This window comes from Grosmannia clavigera (genome assembly GCF_000143105.1).
Source record: "Grosmannia clavigera kw1407 unplaced genomic scaffold GCSC_113, whole genome shotgun sequence".
In the NCBI taxonomy this organism is placed as follows: domain Eukaryota; kingdom Fungi; phylum Ascomycota; class Sordariomycetes; order Ophiostomatales; family Ophiostomataceae; genus Leptographium; species Leptographium clavigerum.
The window spans coordinates 2482487-2504059 of NW_014040831.1; the positions used below are offsets into that span (position 1 = coordinate 2482487).

Below are 21573 nucleotides of genomic sequence, written 5' to 3' on the forward strand. Positions count from 1 at the left end.
ACGTATCGTTGTAAACGAGCTATCGCCCCGTTAGAGCTTCTCATTGGCCAGCAAAGCTCCCCCAAGCTTGTGTCCACGTGCCCTGCCATGACCAGAAACCCCGCCGAAACATCGAATTCGAGAAAGTCCATGACCACCTCATCTCTGTCGTGCCATTACCCACCGGCACATCCGATCTGATAGCCGGTCCATCTCCGCAGCGGTGGAGGATCTGCGTTGACTCGAAACATTGAAGAGTACTGCTACGGCCAGCATGGAGTCCATCTCCCGCATAACCAGTCTGCTCGAGAGCGGTATGTAAATTCCGTCGAAGAAGGCGAAATATGGCACCCATGCTGACGAACGGCGATGACAGCGAGAGAACTCACGCTCGATGCGTCCTCGGCGGCCCGCGGGCTTCGCAGCAGCCCCCGACCGCTCGACAGCCGACAGATCAAGAAGCTGCTCGACAGCCGCACCGAGCGGGAGGTCCTCGACGGACTGCGGCGGGTGACATCTGTATGTGGTTCTGGAGAGCTTCTGGGGGCTTCTGGTGTCTTTTGGTGGGCTCCTTGTGCTGATACGATTTTCAACAGATGATGTACGGCGGCCAGAAGACGCTGCCCTTCTTCTCGTCCGTGGTCAAGAACGTGGCGTCGCCGAACCTCGAGATCAAGAAGCTCGTCTACATCTATGTGGTGCATCATGCCGAACAAGAACCCGACATGGCCCTTCTCTCCATCAACACGATCCAGAAGTCGCTGTCAGACGCGAATCCGCAAGTTCGCGCTCTCGCCCTGCGAACGATGTCGGGCATCCGCGTACCGGTCATTAGCCAGATCGTCTCGCTAGCCATCAAGAAGGGCACCGGCGACATGAGCCCATACGTGCGCCGTGCCGCGGCCATGGCCATCCCCAAGTGCTACCGTCTCGACCCCGGTCAGCTGCCGCAGCTGCTCGAGTATTTGGCCGTGCTGCTGGGAGACAAGCAGTACTACGTGGCCGGGGCGGCCGTCACGGCCTTTATGGAAGTGTGTCCTGATCGGGTGGACCTGATCCATAAGAACTACCGCTCGCTGGTCAAGAAGATTGTCGACATGGACGAATGGAGCCAGCTGGCCACGCTGCGACTGATGACCATCTACGTGCGAAAGTGCTTTCCGCGGCGGACGAAGCTCGTGGCTGGAAAGAGCAATGGAAACGGCACGTCGACAGCAGCGACAGCAGCAACAAGGCCCAGCCTGGGCGATTTTTACGGAGAGACGCAAGACACGAATACGAAGACGGAGAACAGCAGCAGCAGCGACGGTGATGGCGAGAAACAGACGGTTGTGGTGCTGGATCCGGATCTCTCGTTGCTGCTGGACGCGATCAAGCCGCTGCTGCAGAGTCGCAACTCGGCCGTGGTGGTGGCAGTGGCACGGTGCTACGTCAGCGTGGGCACGACCGAGTACGTGCGGACGGCCGTTGGACCGCTGGTGGCCCTGCTGCGAGGACCGCAAGACATCCAGCAGGTAGCTCTGTACAACATCGCGTCGGTGTGCCTGGACTACGCGAACGACTTTGTGCGGTACGCATCGCACTTTCTAGTGCGGGCGAGCGACCCGCCAGCGGTATATGAGCTCAAGATCGAGGTGCTGGCGCTCATCTTCCCCCACGGCTCACGGGCGGTCAAGTCGCTGATCCTGCACGAGCTGGAGCACTTTGCACGCGGGACGGACAAGACGCTGGTGCGCGAAGCTGTACGAGCGATTGGACGGTGCGCACAGGCGGACCCGGACCCATCGACATCGGGGCGCTGTCTGCGTCTGCTGCTGGGGCAGATCACGAGTCTGGACGGCACTCTGGCGGCAGAGAGCCTGACGGTGATCCGACATCTGATCCAGCAAGACCCTCCCGGACACGCGGCGACGGTGGTGCGACTGGCACGGAATCTGGACGTGGCCACAGACCCGCAGGCGCGCGCGACGATCATCTGGCTGGTCGGCGAATTTTCGGGGCTGAATGGCGAGGACAACATCGCGGCGGACGTGCTGCGGATCCTGCTCAAGGACTTTGCCGGCGAGTCGGAGGCGGCCAAGCGGCAGATCGTGCTGCTGGGAGCCAAGGTGTACCTGCACCACGTCAACCGGACGGCCAAGACAGAGCCGGAAGACAATCAGCAGCAGCAGCAGCAGCAGCAGCAGCACCCGGTTGTGCGGCTGTGGGACTATGTGCAGCTGCTGGCGCGTTACGACACGTCGTATGACCTGCGCGACCGTACACGACTGTACCGGGCGCTGCTGGCGGTACCACAGCTGGCGACGTTGATGCTGCTGGCGCCGAAGCCGGTGCCACACGCGCCCAGTCCGGCGGAGCTGCGCAGGGGCTTCACGCTGGGATCGGCAGCGCTGGTGCTGGGCGGTGGCGATGCGGGTGCAGGTGTCGGTGTGTACGGGCTCGCAGGCTACGAGTCGCTGCCGGTCTGGGTGCAGGAGGGTGAGCAGCCGGATGGGCGGCTGCGTGACAGCGACGACGACATGCAGGGCCGCGAGTACGAGAGCAGACGGGGAGCGACGAGGCCAGCAGCAGACAGCCTGGACAAGGCAGCAGCGCAAGGCCACCGAGTAGGAGGAGCAGCAGGAGCGGCAGGAGCAGCAGGAGCAGCATCCAACGGATCACGTGGACAGGTTGGAGGAAAGACACTGGACGACTGGCTCGCAGAGGAAGAGACGAGCGATGAGGAGACAGGCGACGAGGATGAAGAGGAGGAGACGAGCGAAGAAGGAGATGACGAAGGAAACGACGACGAAGGAGACGACGACGGAGACAGCGACGAAGAGGAAGAAAGCGGCGGAGAGGGGAAAGAGAGTGAAGAGGGAGAAGGAGGCGACAACAGCGAAGACGGAGCCGGTTCTGACGACAGCGAAAACGGAGAGGAAAACGCGCCGCTTGTCAAGACCAGCTAACAGTCTGGCCGGGCGATGTCGTGTTGCCGGAATCGGCTTGGCGCCATCGGACAGACAACTCTTAGCACGGACAAGTCATACGAGAACCCACTGATCCCAAGGGGCAGCGAGAGAAGACAAGAGGCAAGGAAAAAGTGAGAAAAGCAAGGAAAGCGAGGAAAGCGAGAAAGAGTGGGCGAGAGGGAGCCGAAGCCCCTTGCGGCTCAGAGACACATGCTAGCACACGGTGATGCCCGAGTGCCGTGCAGGAACTCCGTACTTAATTTTATGCTTTATTTTCGTCGTGCAATCCGTCTTCACCCGCAAGTCTGACAGGTCGACTGGGCCAGAGAGAGGGGGTGCGCATCCGGGATCGGTCAGGGCGCATCGGCGAAAATGCGCCGGGGACGCGAATGTGATGCTAAGACAAGACAAGCAACGACCGGGGGGAGGAGAGGAGTTGTGTCGACGGGGACTACGGGGACCGACGAGGTCGACAGGGTCGATGAGAGCGGGCAGGACGATCGAAAGGAGCCAAGGGAGCCAAGGCGAGACGCCATGCAATTAGTTCGGATATTATTGGGCAGCAATTCGGCGCAACTAGGCCCGACCGGTGCGGCAGTGCGACCGGGCCTCGTTGCCAGAAAACGGGGCTGCCTCGTCTTTCTACCGTCGTCTTACACCAAAGAGGGCAATTTTCTGCCACTTTCCTCGTTTTGTGAGGTTTTTTATATGGGCTCTGCCAGAGGAGTCTTGACTTTAGCGGTCCCCCCCTGAAAAAAAGGGGGTCTCGAGCGGCATGGCATGGTGGGCCTACCGAAGTGGATAGGGCTTACCAGCGGGCAGTGTCCACTGTGAATTTAGCGATCAGGGCTGGCCGCCCCGATGACGAGGGCGTTCTGTCGAGGTGCGCATTTGGAGAATACGAGTACGAGCAGAATAGAGACGTCGGGAAATGGAAAATGGAAAATGTAGATGAACGAGTAACGAGTAACGCGTACGAATACAGAATACGAAGTACATGGAAACAAAAATAGCATCCTACAATCACCAACAACTCGGGACTTTTCCAAACACACGCGCGACAGCGGCCAGTAGTTTCAAATACTGCGATCCCCATTATTACGGAGCAGACCGTGTGCTCTAGAGCGGTGACGCATAGTCTGTGCGCCAGTTTTTTTTTGTGGTTTTTTTTTTCTCTTCCCATACAATGTAGACTACGACCAATACGGCACCTGTGGTTGGGCTGCCAGCTATTATTACGACGTTCCTAGCTTCCTAGCTTCCTAGCTAGGCCCCCCTCCACTAGCCCCTCCAACATGCACTCCGGACGGCGCCAGCGCTCATCGAAGAGCCCCACCCGCCCGTTCCAGAAGAGTGCCACCTCTCATTTCCGAAAGGGGAAAGTCGGATACCGCGAAGATGGGAAGGAAAAAAGTGCTTAATAGGCGATGCGCCCAGCACTCGGCCAAGCTGCGTCCTGTTTCTGTTTCTCCCTCCTTTCCTTGCATCTAAACCCGTACGCTTGATTTTCAGATGGGCTACTCGTTGGGCACTCGTTTCCTGCATTCCCTGCACTTGTACTTCTTGGCGGCCGACTGAGCCATCGGACTATAGAGCGTTTTTGACGGCAGCCTCATCCGAGAACTACTGTTTCTGTTTCCCTGTTCTTCCTATTGCTGTTGTTGCCCTTGCGCGCACCACTGCTATCTGCCACCGTCATCCCGTCATCTTACCGCTCTCCGCCACCCCTTTTACCTTTCTATATTTCTTGATATCCACACCTATCTGCTCCAGGCCACCGCAACAATGCACGCCGAGCACCATCACGATCACCACGACAGCCCGGCGGCCGCGGCTGCTGCTGCTGCTGCTGCTGCCGTGAGCACGAGCACGTGGAACACGCGCAACCTGGCGCCCCGTGTGGCGTCGGACGCGGCGAGCGCCGGCACGGCCGCGCTGATGGTGGCGCCGGTGATCGCGACGATCGACCGGGCCATCATGGAGAACGCGTCGGGCGCGCTGACGCTGGCGGGCTCGCTGCGGGCCTCGCTGGGGCTGCTGCTGCGGCATCCGGGGCAGATGCTGCTGGCGCGGCCGTGTCGCCTGATCGCCCTGCTGTACGGCGGCACCTACCTGACCGTCAATCTGCTCGACACGGCTACGGCTACGGCGACAGGTCGTCCGGCAAGTCACGTGACTGCCGGCGTGGCCAAGTTTGCCGCCTCTTCCTCGGCCAACGTCTCGCTCACGATGTACAAGGACGCCGTGTTTGTGCGTCTGTTTGGGCCGCCCGGTGCTGCGCCGCGCGCCATCCCGATGGCCTCGTACGCCCTCTTCGCCGCCCGCGACAGCCTCACCACGTTCGCCTCCTTCATCCTGCCCGCTCGTCTCGGCCCCGTCTTCAGCCGCCACCTGCTGCCCGACCCCGAGACCGCCGGCGTGCTCGGCCGCGCTTTCTCCTCCCACGTGTCCGGCCAGACGCTCGCCCAGTTCGCTGCGCCCGCTGCCATGCAGGTCCTCTCGGCCCCCCTCCACCTCCTCGGCCTCGACCTCTACAACCGGCCGTCTGGCGCGGCTGGCGGTCTCATCTCCGGCCGCAACCGTTGGGCTGCCATCTGCAAGAACTGGTCCGTCACCGCGGCTGCTCGCATCTCGCGCATCATCCCCGCCTACGGTGTCGGTGGCGTCGTCAACCTCAAGATGCGCACCAACCTGATGAAGCGCCTCGAGTAGGCCTCGTCTTTCCTTGGACTTTTCTCTTCACTTTTGCCCTTTCTCTGTCTGCCGACTCGCTTTCCGTTCTTTCCTCTCGCGGCTGCTGCTTCCCTTTGTCTTCGTGTGTGCTGGCTTACACTTCTGTACATTGTTTCTGTTCGTTCTCCCACCTGCATCTGCGGCGGTTTCCGCATCGGTTCATAGAAGGTCGCAGTGAGGATACCCACATAGATAACGTTACACGGGATAGAATAATACGCTATATGCTATATGCTCTTTATATCAGGCCTGCATCGCGCAGTGCTCTCTGCACCGCCTCGTCATGTGACCTTGCCTTGGCCTTCCGCTTGCTGCGGTACTCGCCCGTGTCGATAAAGTTTTCCCAGAAGCGCAGCCCGCTGATGCCCTCTTCGCGACACAGGACGCCGCGCTCTTCAGCCATGGCGAGCTCTTCTTCGGCCACGCCGATGCTCCAGCCGAACTGCCGGGCCGTCTCCTGTGCGTTGACGCCGCGTCCAAACTCCTGCCAGTACCATGATGTTGTCGTCTGGTCCGTCTGGTCCTCCTGCTCCCTCTGGTCCCGCAGATCGCGCAGCCAGCCGACCAAGGCCTTCACTGTCGCCTCGTCTGTCCGATCGCGGCTCTGCACCACCATCACGCCGCTCCGGAATGTGCGCAAACGCACTGGCAACCGCAGCTTCTCCCATTGCTGTGCCGCCTTCAGCAGGTCCATCGGGCTGACCAGCTCCACGCCGCCGCGCGCCCGGTTGAACACGGCCCACAGGTCCACCAGCGTGAGGATCCCACCTGCTCGTCGCAGGACCGCTCGCGCGTCGTCCGTCAAGAACTCAGCCAGGTTGCGCGACAGCTCTGACAGGTACAGCGACTCCCGCGCACTGCCGCCACCGCCCACAATGTCCTTGGTCGTCACCAGGCCGAGCTGGCTCGCTGACTCGGCCAGCACGCTGTTGGCATCCGCCATGGCTGCCGTTCCCGTCCCCGATGACGATCCCGATGATGACTGTCGCGCCAGCGTTTCCGCCAGCGCCACCACCTGCTTCGCCGACGCCATCAGCGCCTCCAAGTCCTCAAACGCGCTGCCGATCACCAGCTCCGTGTTCTTGCGCATGTCTAGCCCCCGCTTCTCTAGCCCGGCGATGCCGGCCGCCTTGGCTCGCGCTCGCTGCTCGCTGCCTGTCTGCAGCAACGTCAACCCGTCACCACCCACGATGCCCTGGCTTCGGCTCGGCACCGGTGGCGCGTTGTGCAGCAGCCACTTGCGCTGGGCCATCGCCCCCTTGAGCCGCTCGTAGAACAGCTTCTCGCCACCGCCCCGGAACGACAGCTTGACGCTCTGCGCGCTGTCGGCTCCCGGCTGCGTCGAGAAGCTGGCCGCCACAGACGGGCCCGGCGACTCCTCGCGGAACAGCTGCAGCTGCGTCAGCTCGGCCGGCAGCCCCTCCGACACCAGTGCCGCCCCGCACATCTCGCACGACAGCAGCGATGGATAGTTGAGAAAGGTGCACCGCGGACACGGAAAGGCTGGGTCGCCGCTGTCAGCCTTGGTCGGCTCCGGTGCCAGCACGTCATCCCAAGATTCACTGTCGTCGGCTGCTGAACGCACTGGCAGCTGCGGCCGGTTTGACGCGCTGGCAATCACCGCTTTGAGTACGTGTGTCAGCGTCGGCTGGATCCCGCACGCGAGACACGGTGGCAGTGGCGTCTGTGCGTTCAGCGCCTCCGGGTCGAAGTTGGACGGCAGCGGGTTCGAGAAGCTGCAGATCGTGCACACCCACGTTGCCACCGCCATCGGCGTCGGATCCCGTTCGACTCGCTGCTGCTGCGGCCCATTGCTGCCGCGAGACGGACTGCTGCTGCCGCCGTTGAGCCGCGTATGCAGCGCTGACCGTCTGCTCGGCTTCGGCACCAGCGTGATCTTAGCCGACGACTTGAGAAATCCGGCCTGTGTCCCGTCAGCGTCCTACCAACGAATCGGATCGCGACACTGCTCGGCCTACAAACACACATAAAACTCATAGCGCTCCACCTCCTTCAGGTCCACCGACACCGAATATTTTCGCGGGTCTGCCTTGTCGACATAGCACACGCGGTGTGAGGTCAGATACACCTGTCCCTTCTGCTGGTTGAGTAGCTTGTATTTCCTGGCCGCACCGCGCCGTCAGCTCTGCCTCTCTCCCGCGCGCAATCGAACAGAAGGCGGGCAGACAAGTCCGCAGCTCACCCTTCGTACAGGCCCACATTGTCCTGGACAAAAAGCAGGTCCTCATCTGGCAGATAGGAGGGCCGGAGCGCCGTCGTGAGATCCAACTGCTTTAGGAACATCCGTCATATCGCACGGGGGGGCGTGTCCCGTCTGCTTCGTTCGTGCAGAGTTGGTTCTGGTGGCGGGGCGACTGCCTGCCTTCTTGCGAGATCGGCTACTGACGTATCTGACGTTTGTACGTAACCGATAAGAGACTCGCATTGCTGCATACCTGCCACCCTACTCATGCTCTCTGCCATATTTGCCCACATTTTCCACATTTTCTGCCCAAATTAATTCACCTCTTCTTAATCTTGTCACCACCCATCAATTCGGGCGACGATTCTAAGCTCCCTTCCCATCAGAAGTGGTAACAACCCATCATTTTCTTCTGATCACTCTACTAACTACAACCGTAAACTCTCTTTGCTTTCTTCTGTTCCTTTTTTTTTCTGCTCACTCGTATCACATTCACCATGGCCTCGTGGAATTCACCATCTGTGGCCGGTGCCCAACCTCATAGGTATGCGCAATATTCTGCCGGTAAGCATCAAATTCCACCGTCATCCGACAAAACGATCAGCGACAAGACTTGCGTGCTAACCTGCCCTCTCTCGCCAGCACCCGCATACACACCAGTGCAGGTTCGACAGACATTTGCTGCACCCTCGTCCTACACCCAGCCATCCTCGTACTCAAACTCTACCGTGACATATTCCTCTCAAGCATCGCCATACGGCCTTGCACACCTAGCAGCTAATCCATCTCCGCCACCCCCGGCCCCATCGGACGAGGCAGCAAAAAAGAAGATTGACTGGCCCGTGTCTGTCCGTAACTATGTCCAGCGATCCTTTCTCCCCTCCAACATGGACCCGACAGTCTCCCGCACAGATATGGAGAGCAAGCTGAAGGAAACCATATCGCAAGCCAATGAAACCGGTGTGATGTACACCATCAACTGGGAGAACATGCCGCTGCCACAACAGTTGGTCCGGGAAGAACGCGATCGCACCCTTACAGCACAGCTACAGTTAGCCGCCGCCGCCGCCGCCTCCTCGCACGCATCCTACCGGGACCCTCGCCAACAGCCGGGCGTCTGGTCCAGCAGCAGCATCGCGCCCGTCGTAGCGTCTAAGAAGCGCAAGTCGATCGACCCACAGGATGATGGCAGCAGCGGCAGCAGCTCTTCCACCTCACTTCCCTGGAGAAAAGCGGCCGGTCCGCTGGCCGACCGCATCGGCCGTCACGACAAAGCCGACGACAGCCACGCCCACGTCCACAGCAGCCAACTGGACGAGTCGTCCAAGAGTAAGTTTCAGAAGCAGCTCGAGAAGCGCCAACGCCGCTTTGACGGGGGCTACAAGGCGAAGGCCAGGTCGGTCACCCCGGAGCCCGACGCGGCTGCCGGCCCCGTCGTCGGCACGTCCCAGACCCTGGAGAAGCGCTATCTGCGACTGACGGCTGCCCCCAAGCCGGAGTTTGTGCGGCCCGAGCACATCCTGCGCCAGTCGCTGGAGCTGCTGAAGAAGAAATGGCGGATGGAGGGAAACTACTCTTACATTTGCGACCAGTTCAAGTCTATGCGGCAGGATCTCACGGTGCAGCACATCCGCAACGATTTCACCGTCGCTGTCTACGAGATCCACGCCCGCATCGCACTGGAAAAGGGGGATTTGGGTGAGTATAACCAGTGCCAGACGCAGCTGAAAGCCCTCTATCAGCTCGGTCTCAAAGGCAATCCGGTGGAGTTCAAGGCGTATCGCATCTTGTACTTTATCCATACTGCCAACCGTTCGGCACTGAACGACGCCATTAAGGATCTAACCACAGCAGAGAAGGGAGAGCTCCCCATCCAGCATGCTCTTAACGTGCGCTCATCGCTCGCCCTGGGCAACTTTCACCGTTTCTTCCAGCTTTACCTCAACACCCCAAATATGGGCGCCTATCTGATGGACATGTTTGTTGGTCGCGAGCGCCTAGCAGCATTGTGCAACATCTGCCGAGCGTAAGATACCCTCTCGCTCCCTCTCTATTCTTCTGCCCCCCTCCATTTCTCTGCCCCCCTCCATTTCTCTGCCCCCCTCCAAGCTATCCGTCACTAATTCTCCCCTCAGATACAAACCCGATGTCCATCTCCGTTTCATCACCGAAGAGCTAGGCTTCGAGTCCGACGCCGATGCTGCCCAGTTCATCATCGACTATGGCGGCCAAGACCTCCTGGAAGAGCACGAAGATCACATCGTGTTTCTCTCAGGGGCGGCAGGCCAGAGATTTGAGGCTGCCCGAAAAGCAGCTTTCAGCAAAGTCGATATCAAAGGTCAACTTTGATGCGCACCTCGCTTCGCTCGACTTTCTTCATCTCTCTGTTTTTCCTTTGCCATTACTATATTGCCGTCGTCCCCCGGCTGCCCTTGAAGCCTATCAAGTGGATGTACCTCAGTTGGCACAGGTCACGTTTGTTTTGCTCCGTCTTTCCTATTCTCGTCTGACACATCTCTCAACGGCCAATCTTCCTACTCCCCGAATGATAAGGCACAATCGACGGCTCGGAATTACAAAGGGTAGCCTACGGCGAGGACCCTATACTCACTCCATCAGCTTTGGTTGCAACCTGGGCCGCATCCTTCACCTCTACCGCCTCTCGTACTCTAACATCTATATCCAGCGAAAGCGTCACTTGTGTGACGCCTGTCCCTGGTTTTCGTCTGCTGGTTTTCTTGCTTTCTTCGGCGTATTGGTTCGTTTAGATCAAACGGAATCTGCGGCATGTCTACAGTATATGCTAAACCGGCTTTCCTCGCAAATGGATCCCATCACAGCCAGCCATCAGAGATGGTGTTGGTTTCAGCTTCCCGTTAGCCGCTGTGGCCCTGGCAGTACGCCAACTCAGGCCGGGATGGGCTTTGATTGGAGGGCCGTTCGAGCCCGTCTCGGAGCCAGATTTTCGCGACGACTGTGAACGCGACTACGTCCCAGCTGACTTAACATGTGTGATTATGTTTTCACACCGCCAAGTATGTTTGCTATCTGGGGGTATATGGGGCAGAGAGGGTTAAGGGAGGGAATAGCGAGAACGGCCATCTTCATTGTGTTCTTGTTGTATTTTCGGTGCTGTTCAGCCGCGTGTTGCTTACAAGTGATATGTGGAGGAACGGCATGGTGTTGTGGGCGTTTTGGTTTGGAAATGCTGTTTCGTTTCTTCTCTCTTTCCCCCTCTGCCTGCTATCATTACTACGGGGTGTTATAGCCATCATGTTCCTAAATTAGCAGTGAAGTGATAGAATATACTGTTTAAATCGATTAAGAGCGGGTTTGCAATGGTGCGTTTGCTACGTTTAGTTAAAGTGCCTTTAGCTCGAACACAACGGCTGGATATCTTAGCTCTGCATAAGGAGATATGCGTAAATCATGGTGCAGGGGCACACAGTATTTGGAAGGCATTGGGTGCCCTTTCATGTACTGTTTCAGATCTCCCGTTACATGCATTTTGTGACTGGCAGAGTATTTTCACCTGTCAGAAATGTTTGGAGCTGGTGACGAGAAAGGCAGGTGTTATTCCGGGAGGGGAAGCGCCCGAGAAGCAGGATAGTCTACTTTCGGCCTTGTACTGAGGAAATTTGGAATATGTTTCTGATGTCTCTCGTAAACATGTGCCTCTCTGAAGGGCGGCGCAATTTGGGGACCAAGGCCGCATTAGGCTTGAATTCTTCCGTTGGCAGACCGAAACGCTGTTGTCTGCTGTTCTCGTGCTGAGCTCTCCCAACACACCTTAATTATGGGCGGCTGATTGCATCTGCTGCGAGGGACACTACATACAAGAAGTATCTTATCAGCATTCACCGACGGCCTTTGTACATCGAGTAGGTGGTGACAAAATCAACTTTGAGCGATCTCTGCAATGCGCTTTACCAACCTATCGCATGACAGTTGCAAATAGGGGTCCCTCCGCCTTCGGCCGCTCAAAAATTGCATAATTTGTGCCATGGGTCAACGTTTCTGCTTGCGAGCTCGAGCAGACCGGGTCACCTTCCAGTATCTGTCATCCTCCTCACCGGTCGCCGGTCTGTGTCTGGCGAGTTGACGAGTACGGGGTCCCCTTCTCCCCCTGGGGAGGGGTCGGCATGTCTTCCTCTAATGATCTGCATTCCAGAATGGCTCGAGGCAGCTTCATTCGTATGCAGAATGGCTTGTGTCTCCGTTGGGGTGTGAGCAGGGAGGGGCCAGCTAATGGTCCTTGGGACACATGTGGCTTTTTGTCCAGAGACCCGACCCGACACAGAGAGCAAGGGTCGGGAGTTGGAGCAGAGTGGTATGGAAAGAGGGACTGTCGAGGGCATGCAGAATACGAGTCGCATACAACGGCGTGGTGCGGCTAATACAGAGGATCCCGTCCAGGCGATCCAAAGTTGTCAGAGCAAGAGCGTATGAGCACTAACAGGGGGCGATCACCTCCCGCTGCCACTAGGACGCGCCAATCCTGACTGCGCTAGCAGTGGTGAGACGGGAGGAGACTGGCAGACGAGAGGCGGCCGTCGGGCGAACAGACCGGTGGGCGAAAAGCGAGCAGGAGAAAAAAGCGCTCGTAAGGCGGGTATGCGCCCGAGTCCTGACCGACTGGCCGGCCAGAGGGCAGCCCGACAGCCAGTCGTTGACGGCTGTAAGCGCTGTGAGGCTACGAGCCAGAGCTCACTGGCGGGCAACATTCTCCAACCGCGTTCATTTGTCTGAGACGGGCCAATCAGCATCTTGTGTTTTTCTCGCGTTTTTTCGATCCTTTTCCTGTTTTCCTTTTTCCCGTTTCCCCCCTGTTACCCTTCTTTCTCTCACTTTCAACTCGCGCCAACAAGCGTTGAGGATGGCAGTCAGACTCGATCTGGCCAGCGGCAACGGAGTACTCCGTACTTCGTATGCTGGCCTGCCTCGTGTCCCTGGCGTCCTTCCGTTCCTTGGTCCTGGCCCTGGCCTTGGTTATGGACCCCTCTGGCCCTGGCTTGGCCCTGGCTTCGGTTCTCACCCACGCGACTTGATCGGAAGAGCACGGGCGGGACGTGCTGCTCCAGGCCTCCCGGTCGGCCACACAGACTTGCAAGATGTTGGTAAGAATACGTGGAAATGCATTGTACATCTAGTACTATGTACGCCCGCACAGGCAAGCCACACTTGTTCCCAGAAGCTGAAGAAACCCACCGCACAAGGCATTAACCATGCAACTAGAGCGTCCGTCGGGACTAGCTCTCTACGTCGGAAGAGGTACGAGACCGTCTTGCAGCTGCCTGCCACCTGCTGCCTCCTGTCTGCATGGCACAGCCCATCTCCCACCCCCACTTCCACAGGTCCTCCATGCCTTTGGGTCCCTTTGGTTCGCGATCCAGGAATCAGTGCGGAACTAGAATGCGTGTTCTATGATGCATCATCGGACGTGTCTGGAGGGGTCCGTGCTAGCGGATAGAGAGGGATGGAAGGGAGGGAGTATTCGTAGAACACAACGGCGAAACCCTTGTGCAGCGGGCCCTTTTTCCTGTTTGCTCGGCTTCTGGCCCTTTCTGGGCCGTTACGTTTCCCTGTACTCTGTAGCTCCTAGGGCGGGTGGGGTCTGTTGCAGCGGAACCTGTCCCTCGGATGGCTACCAGGTGGGAGCCGATAGGGCAGAGGAAGAATCAGTGGCAGTGCAGGCAGCAGGTGCAGTGGGCATAGTGGGTGTGGTGCAGGGCAGGAGGCACCTGCAGATTTTTCTACTGCATGTACGGAGTATTTGCTAGCCCTTGCAGCGAGACCTGTCTGGCTGGCTGGGTGCATAAGTGCCAAACACCAAACATGCCGAAGAGAGGCGAGGAGATATGGGGCGAGATCGCAGACACGGCCGCAGGTGCGCGAAATCGACGGCCACCTTCTCGCTTTCCTGGCGAGACGGCGTAGAAGAAAACGGCGAGATACAGAATAGCGGGCAATACTACGGGATAGGCGCTGTCGGGGCGGCGTTGTGGGGCAGAAGAGCCCATAGAAGCCCGTGGAGCGAGCAGGTCGCGATGCAAGTCCCTCTCGGTGGCATACATTGTCGCCATGTTCCGCGCTTGGTCCCAAAGCGTCGGTCGGGGCAGCAAATTGTGTCTGCTCTATTATTGTCTGCTCCGTCTTGATTCAATTCCCGTTTTGCAGCGAGCGAGACACAACAAAGAGCGACCAACTGCTATAGTATCTTACCTTACTTGCTCATCCACTAAAAAATTCCGGCCACCCCACCAAAGTCGCTCTGCGCAAGATCCCTGTATCCACACTACACGCACCATCAGCACACCACCTTTGAGCTCGCACACACCTTCTAACCCCTTTCCCTACATATGCTCCTTTGCTCCCTCCTCGCACATCCCCTCCTTCCCCAATCTCTCTAATCCCACCCTCTTCCGTGCCTGCCATACTTGTCTCCCGAACCCATTGCAGCCCGGCGCCAGCGGCCTTTGCTTCCCCTCTTCCTTCTCCTCTCCTCATTTTTTTCTCATATTCCCTCCTCCTCCTATTATCCCGACCCTCTTCCTCCTGGTCTTTTCCCAATTCTCCGTCTCCATTCATCATTCAATTCTCGTGTCGCCACCCCGTTCCTCTCTTTCGCTCCACGACCGACGACTGCAGTATTAAGCGACGCCCACGCAGCCCACAATTTATTCTGTCGCGTACGGAGTACGACTTTTGACCCACGTCTTCGCTGGCTCTTCCCCCCGTCGAGCCACCTTCCAGCACAAGGCCGTACGTCGACGCGCTGCTGTGAGCAGATCGCTGTGCAAAGATCAGAGACGCGGTCGACGCGCATGCGGACGCGCCTGCACAAACACCGAAGCACGCACACCCGAGACCATAGAACCCCCCTCTCTTTCACGTCGGCGACACCACCCGATTGTACGCAACAAAAAGGCGAGAGATTACAGGCTCGACCCCTGCAACGCTGCGAAGAAGACGAACAGCCAGCCGGCACGGCTAGCCACTCACACATTCGGGGAACCGGTTTTCCCAACGGCTTTTGTGAGCCTCTGAGATCATCTCGTCCCGCAGTTTGCAGTCCACACGCATTGGTGAGTTGTCCAACTGGGGGAAATTGCGCCGCGATCACTGGTCCGTTTCGTGCCCTCAGCAGCATTCCTGCTGTCCTGCTGTCCTCACAACTCCGCCCCTTTTGCTTCCTCCGTGCCGCGCCGCCAATCCTTCTGCCAGCTAGCGTTGGCCGCCCATTATTACTGTCCGACCCACTCTGTACACATCACTGAGCCTCTGCGACTGCTGCTTGTGTGGGTGTGACCTGGCCTGTCCTTTTCACTACACAGCTCGGGCTTGCGACCGACCTCACTGCACCTCGCAGCCTTTCGCTTCCTGCCGTTCACTTCTCGCGTGGCAACTACCAGCACTGTTATTTCCGTTTCTAATCTGTTATCGCAAAGCATATCTACCCAACCACAGAAGTCAACCGCGCATCCACTGTGAGGCAATTTCGCTATTAGCAATCGCACCACCAGATTTCCTACACATCACATCCACTTAGCTCAACACGATGAAGGTGTGTGGCTCTTCCCCTCCATCAACCCCTACCATCGTTTGGGGTAAAATTAACCTCCACACAGGCTCTCCGAAGGTCAATAAAGGGAGAGAAAGAGGTCAAATCCCACGCTTCCATAACCCCCAAGTCCGCCGTCGCTATTGTTCCCCCTAAGAAGGTTTGTCTCTCTCTCGGCACCTGCTACTCGTCCCGGCCCACCTTACTAACTGGAGCCCAAGGTCATCCGTGCGCTTTACGATTACGAGGCCCAATCATCCCAAGAATTGAGCTTTTCTCGTGGTGACTTTTTTCATGTTATTGGCCGCGAAAACGACCAGGACTGGTACGAAGCTTGCAATCCTGCTCTGCCCGACGCTCGTGGCCTAGTCCCTGTGGATTTTTTCCAGGCTCTTGGCCGTACCGAGCGAGACAGCGCCCAGTCCGACCGTTCCGGCGCTTCATCGGTGAAAAATCCCGACCACGACTCGGGCTACGCCGAAGCATCCTCACCCAGCGCCATGACGAACGCAATTGCCCCTACGTCGGCTGGGGCCCAGCGCGATTCTAGGTTGGGTGGCAAGGGAAACGGCGTCATGGTTTATGGCGTCGTCATGTACGATTTCCAGGCAGAACGAGCAGACGAACTCGAAGCCAAAGCTGGCGAAGCCATCATTGTCATCGCCCAGTCGAATCCCGAATGGTTCGTCGCAAAGCCCATCGGCCGTCTGGGCGGTCCTGGTCTCATCCCTGTGTCGTTTGTCGAAATCCGGGATATGACTTCGAACACACCAGTTCCCGACCCTCAAGAGGCCGTTCGCCAAGCTGGCATCCCCAAGGTTGAGGAGTGGAAGAAGACTGCGGCCAACTATAAGAACAGCAGTATCACGCTCGGAAAGTTCGAGGTAAGCGGCGGCAACGGTGGCAGTGGCCAGATGCCGCTCGAGCAAGGCATGGAGAGGATGAGCTTGCAGCAGGGTGCCGCCGGTGGTCGGGCCAGCCAAAATAGCTATGTGAGTTGCAATTTCCAGATCAGGCAGAGCCATGCTCGAGAGGTACCGTTGGACTAATAGATGTTCTCTTGTATCAGCCGCAAAGCCCTACTGGCTACAATTCGCAGAGGAACACCCAGCAAAGCATGCAGGCGCAGCAACAGCTGCAGCAACAGCAGCAGCAGCAACAACAGCAGCAACAACAACAACAAGGACCGTACGGCACCGATTCCAGATCTTCACAGCTGTTTGCGCCTATTTCGGCACACATTCCCCGTTACTGTTTTGCCGAAGACAAGTATTGGTTTGTTATCGAGGCTATACTGGAAGATGGTCGTCAATGGGAGCTGTCACGATACTACGAGGATTTCTACGACTTCCAGATTGCACTTCTGACCGAGTTCCCGACCGAGGCTGGCAACACTGGGAACAAGAAGCGCACTCTTCCATACATGCCTGGTCCCGTCAATTACGTCACGGACGCCATCACGGAGGGCCGCCTTCACAACCTCGATGCCTACGTCAAGAATCTGTTGGCACAGCCGCCATACATTGCACGATGCGATCTCGTGAAGCAATTTTTCAGTCCTCGCCAAGGAGACTACGAGATTGAGATGGAGCTGGACGAAGAGCAGGTTTCTCCCAGGTCTCAGCCACACCCGGGCGACATCAGTTTTGATCGCCCCCCCAGCCAGCTCGACAGCGGGTACTCCACAGGGGCGTCGGCCGGCCGGGCTCAGCAGCCGTCTATGGCACGACAGCCGTCATCATTGTCGCAGCCGTCGCAGAGCTCATTGTCGCCGGGCGTCAACCAGCAGCCGGTGCAGGCCATGAAGGTCAAGCTTAGCTACGACAACGATCTGGTGGCTATCCGCGTGCCATTGGATATCCCGTTCCGCGACCTGTACGACAAAATCCGTGACCGGTTGAAGATCTCGGCTGCCGACCAGATGCAGCTATTTTATAAGGACGATGCCACTGGAGACAGGCCGAGCATGCTGAGCGATAACGACCTCGACACGGCTTTGCAACGAAACGAGAAGCTGACGATCTACATTGAGACCTCATAGGGGCAGTTCGGCCCTGTGATGCATCCTGTTTGCTCTTTGCCCTTTGCCCTTTGTCATTTTCAATTATCTTTCTATATACAGCGATGAAACGATATTCATGTGAGGACGACGGCATTCAACATTATGCTTGCTTCCCGTCTCATTATGTTTCTTCAGCAATTCGAAGCTGAGCGAGACCTAGGCCTCTTTTTTATGATTGATTTTTGAGAGAAGGAGAGTTCTGACGACTAGCTCGTCGTTTTTCCCTATTCGTCTGTATTACAGGAAAAGGAAGATGTAGTGCCGTAAGGCAAGGAATGGACGTTGAGCGGAGATTCGTCTCGTTTCCAAGACAGCCGGTTTTTGAGCTGTGGCGTCTAACGGTGTTTACGGTGCTGGGCTTTCTTTGCTGAACTCGTTTTTTTATGTATCTCTGATTATACGACGAACTCACGGATTGCTTGTTACCCCGGCGTGCCGATTTTATTTTATTTTATTTTTATGGACATTTCGAAATAAGAGTGGAACTTGAAGCAGGATCACCACGATTGCTTTGCTTGTATGGGATGATGGGAGATACAGCCGACTTTCGCGAGCTTCTTTTGGCATGATGTGATGGGTGAATATTGCATGAGCTGAAGACAATCCTATTTCCTATGGATTCCCATTACCCTTGCAGATAGCTGTCTGAGCAAGGAATGAAAAGCGCCGGTGTTAAGGTGCATGATGACTAATTTGTGCCGTAGAGAGACGCGAGCCCGAAATATGTACAGAGTAGAAGCCCGTCTCGTTTGCAGATGCATGGCCGGCACGATGGCCCGAGATGGTGTCATTTGATTCAGGAGGTACATGAGAGGACGTAGAAGGGATACACGCCGGTACAAGCACCGGGCGAGACGACGCATAAATCTGGGGTTGCAGGAAATGGGCTTACAGGTAACGGCCGGGAAAGGAAGATGCCTCCAAGAAGATATGGCAAAGGGCAAACACGCTATGCAAGACAAGAGGGGAAAGGCATGGTTGGGATATCGATGTTGCGACGAGGAGGGAAAAGGACAGGCAGACAATCAGAAGAAGCCAAGGGTGCAAAGCGGAAACAAGCCAGGTCCCCCGTCGGTCAGCGAGAGAGCCGGAACGATCTAAGAGCAAAAAAGAGGCAACCCCATGAACCCCAGAGCGCCAATGCCAAACGGATATGTTGAGGGAGGGGAGGAGGGGTATTTCGGACTAATTCGTTGTCTTTCCGTGAGGAGCAAAGGTGCCATTCCTGGGCCGATTCTTGCATGCGAGAGAGAGAGAGAGAGAGAAGCAAGGAGAAAAGCGAGGAAACACGAGCGGGCGAAAGAAGAGGAAAACGCAAGAGAAGAGGACGGAAGGCTAGCAGGACAGAGTCAGTTACAAGGAAAAGAACAGGAAACGGCAGTCGTTACAAAGCAATAATTCCTCCCAACAGCCCCATGCCCAGGCCCGGTCGATGTTCCTTTTCCAAGTGCGTCTCGGCGCCTTCTCCCTCGAGGAGCCGTGCGCGTGGTTTGTTCTGTTTCTTTTGGCGGACTGACCGTCGGCCACCATCAACACGATCAGAAGTTGTCTGCTACATAGAAAGATATGGAAAGAAGAGCTGGTCGAGAAAGAGGATTAAAAAGAAAGAAAAAAAGAGGACGGGGAGAAGGAAAAAACCGTAGGGCGTGTTTCTACTCCATGACCACATGTGTTGTCATGTGCTCTACGGCTTCCTTGATCGTCCGCAGCATCCGCTGGTTGACGCAAAAGGGACACCGCAACGGCTGGTCTGCGACTGGGGCCGAGGATGCCGACGTGTTGAGGTGTGCGTTTGCATCCCCGCCTCCCTTTGACGGCGTGGCCGGCACGCTCAGCTCGGCGCGGTGGCGGGCATCATCTGCTGCATCTGCGACTGAGCCAGCGGCAGCAGCAACTGTTGCGACAGCAGCAGCAGCTGCTGCAGCAGCCTCAGCAGCCTCGACCTCGTCCTGTTGCTGTAGCTGTCGCAGCGCGTTCTGCAGCACCATTTCTGGGTCGTCGTCCGGGTTTGGATAGACTGACGTCGAGTCAGGGCCGTTGGAATGATGGCTAGCACCACTGCTGCCGGCACTACCGCCTTGCTGCTGCTGCTGCTGCTGCTGCTGCTGCTGCTGCTGTGGGTCATGTCTATCGCACCGCGAAGCCCCGTAATCTGCGGACGCGGCGGCAGCTGCAGCCGCAGCTGCGGCCACAGCGGCTGCGGCGGCCGTGGCTGCCGAGGCTTCAGAGGTTGTGGTGGCCGATGCCAGCCCAGGCGGCCCAGTAGGAGCTCCAGGCACAGCGGCTGGCGATGCTGAGATGGCATAGTGCACCAGCTCGTTGCGCACACGGGTGCACACCGCAATGGACGGCTCGATGCCCAGAGTGCGCTGCAAGGTGTCCCGGATGTCCACCGGGTTCGTGTCGGCGACGACATCCATCAGGCCCGGGAGGGTGTCGATCAGGTAGCCAATGTCGGCAGCCTGGTCGCTGTTGCCGGACGGATCGACGCCGAGACCCGACTGGCGACGCTGGCGGCGAATCAGCAGACCGTAGCGCTTCTTGAAGCGATGGATCCAGCCGGGCGAGAATTCGGGCGGCTCCTCGCCACGGTGGCGCGGCAGCTGGGTGAAGATGCTCTTGGCCTTGTCGGCCAGCTCTTCGTTAGTCGGATGCCGGCCGGCATTGGTCATCTGCTGGTACCACAGCAGGACGAGCTTCTCGACCTCGGGCCAGTTGCCAAAGCGCAGACGGCTGCCCGACAGCTGAGGCTCGCCGTCGAGACGGGCATACTTGGGCGAGAGACTGTGCGAGACGGTAGACTGCGAGATGGTCTGGTGGTATTCGCGGTGGAACCACTCGATGCACTGCTTGTGTGATGGCCGGTTGGGCTGCGTGTTGGCCCAGCGCCTGAGCGCCCGTCGCTGGTCCAGCGTGAGCGAGTGGCGTTCCTTCTGCGGCGTGGACGATGGCGTGGTTGGCGTTCCTGTGATGGCCACGAGGCTGCTGTCCTTCATGTCGACGTCGGGTGTGTTGCTACCTTCACCGCCATCGCCACCGTCACCACCGTCAGGACCGGCCGCAAGGCCGTCTGGGTCGGTAGTGCTGTTGGTGGGAGTGGAGACTGTAGCCATGGCCATGGCCGTGGGCGCAATTGGAGTTGCCGGTGCCGTTGGCACGTCTGCCACCCCTTCAGACATGAGGGGGACACGGAGATGTGTGTGTTGAGCTGAGTCAAGGGTTGTGCGAAGCTGCAGTGCAGAGCGGCGGTGTAGGTGCCGCCGAGAGGCCACGGGCAATCAGCTGGGCCAAAGGGCCGGAAGAGAGACAGATGCGCGTGTCGATATAAGATGATGGCAGAGGTGATGACAATGCAGACAATGCAGCTTTGCAGAGCACTATGTCAACCGTACACGAAGACGGTACGGGAAGAGGGGAGAAGCAAGGAAGAAGGAAAAAGGAAAAAGGCAGGCTGTGCAGATGCAGCAGGAAAGGAAGCAGACGAAAAGGCAGCCGGTGGGAAGGGGAAAGAGGACCGGCCGTCTGCTCGGCAGCGGTAGATGCCGATAGACAGACCGAGACGCAGAGGAAGGAGGCAGAATACGGCAGCGAAGGCAGACAGACGGCACGGCACTGCGGCGAGGTGGTGGCGCAGGCGCGAGCGCGAGCGTCGTCGATGTGAGCGTATGCGTCTGTGTTTTCTTTCGCTTTGGGCGATACGTGAGGTTATTCGCAAAAGAGAACACCGCTCTGCGACAGGCCGGATGCAGCAAGGGGAAAGGGTGCAGGAGTGGTGTGCTTGTGCGGCTTGGGTGCATGTGTCTTTTGAGCGTGCAGCGGTCTAGTTGCAAGCGGTCATGTGTTTGCTGGCGCAGCGTTTCTCATCCTTGTACTGAGGCTATATTCGCTTGCTGGGATCGCGCGCGCAGACGCGATTTGGAACAGAAAAGATCGGATAGGAAGTTAACAGAGTTTTTTTGGGCTGCAGAGGCGCGAAAAAAAACGGAAGGAGGGATGAAGGAGAAAGGCGGTAAGGGGGAGAAAAAGGGAAGGCTGGGCAGAGAAGAAGGAAGATTGGCGGGCAGGAACCGTGCACCAGCCAGCT

The 21573-nt window shown here is 57.8% G+C and overlaps 7 protein-coding genes across 7 annotated transcripts; 4 read left to right on the forward strand and 3 right to left on the reverse strand.

The window, feature by feature from the left end:
* Positions 1 to 253: 253 nt before the first annotated feature.
* CMQ_3570 (ap-3 adaptor complex subunit) lies at positions 254 to 2927 on the forward strand (the record flags this gene model as incomplete). Its single annotated transcript, XM_014319508.1, has 3 exons — positions 254 to 293; positions 356 to 498; positions 576 to 2927. The coding sequence occupies 3 exons, from the start codon at positions 254 to 256 to the stop codon at positions 2925 to 2927; spliced, it is 2535 nt and encodes an 844-aa protein (XP_014174983.1).
* A 1788-nt stretch (positions 2928 to 4715) lies between these two features.
* Positions 4716 to 5642, forward strand: CMQ_3388 (uncharacterized protein; the record flags this gene model as incomplete). The annotated part of the gene is made up of 1 exon (XM_014319326.1): positions 4716 to 5642. One exon carries the CDS (start codon positions 4716 to 4718, stop codon positions 5640 to 5642), a length of 927 nt encoding a protein of 308 aa, XP_014174801.1.
* Positions 5643 to 5901: 259 nt separating this feature from the next.
* On the reverse strand, positions 5902 to 7967 carry CMQ_4095 (vacuolar protein sorting protein; the record flags this gene model as incomplete). The annotated part of the gene is made up of 3 exons (XM_014320033.1): positions 5902 to 7587; positions 7651 to 7786; positions 7867 to 7967. The coding sequence occupies 3 exons, from the start codon at positions 7965 to 7967 to the stop codon at positions 5902 to 5904; spliced, it is 1923 nt and encodes a 640-aa protein (XP_014175508.1).
* Positions 7968 to 8363: 396 nt separating this feature from the next.
* CMQ_3673 (sac3 ganp domain containing protein) lies at positions 8364 to 10215 on the forward strand (the record flags this gene model as incomplete). The annotated part of the gene is made up of 3 exons (XM_014319611.1): positions 8364 to 8430; positions 8509 to 9892; positions 10002 to 10215. The coding sequence occupies 3 exons, from the start codon at positions 8364 to 8366 to the stop codon at positions 10213 to 10215; spliced, it is 1665 nt and encodes a 554-aa protein (XP_014175086.1).
* A 3404-nt stretch (positions 10216 to 13619) lies between these two features.
* On the reverse strand, positions 13620 to 13940 carry CMQ_3451 (uncharacterized protein; the record flags this gene model as incomplete). Its single annotated transcript, XM_014319389.1, has 1 exon — positions 13620 to 13940. The coding sequence occupies one exon, from the start codon at positions 13938 to 13940 to the stop codon at positions 13620 to 13622; it is 321 nt and encodes a 106-aa protein (XP_014174864.1).
* Positions 13941 to 15424: 1484 nt separating this feature from the next.
* CMQ_3393 (protein kinase activator) lies at positions 15425 to 17468 on the forward strand (the record flags this gene model as incomplete). Its single annotated transcript, XM_014319331.1, has 4 exons — positions 15425 to 15430; positions 15495 to 15587; positions 15649 to 16419; positions 16644 to 17468. The coding sequence occupies 4 exons, from the start codon at positions 15425 to 15427 to the stop codon at positions 17466 to 17468; spliced, it is 1695 nt and encodes a 564-aa protein (XP_014174806.1).
* Positions 17469 to 19141: 1673 nt separating this feature from the next.
* CMQ_3976 (centromere-binding protein) lies at positions 19142 to 20668 on the reverse strand (the record flags this gene model as incomplete). The annotated part of the gene is made up of 1 exon (XM_014319914.1): positions 19142 to 20668. The coding sequence occupies one exon, from the start codon at positions 20666 to 20668 to the stop codon at positions 19142 to 19144; it is 1527 nt and encodes a 508-aa protein (XP_014175389.1).
* Between the last annotated feature and the right edge of the window lie 905 nt (positions 20669 to 21573).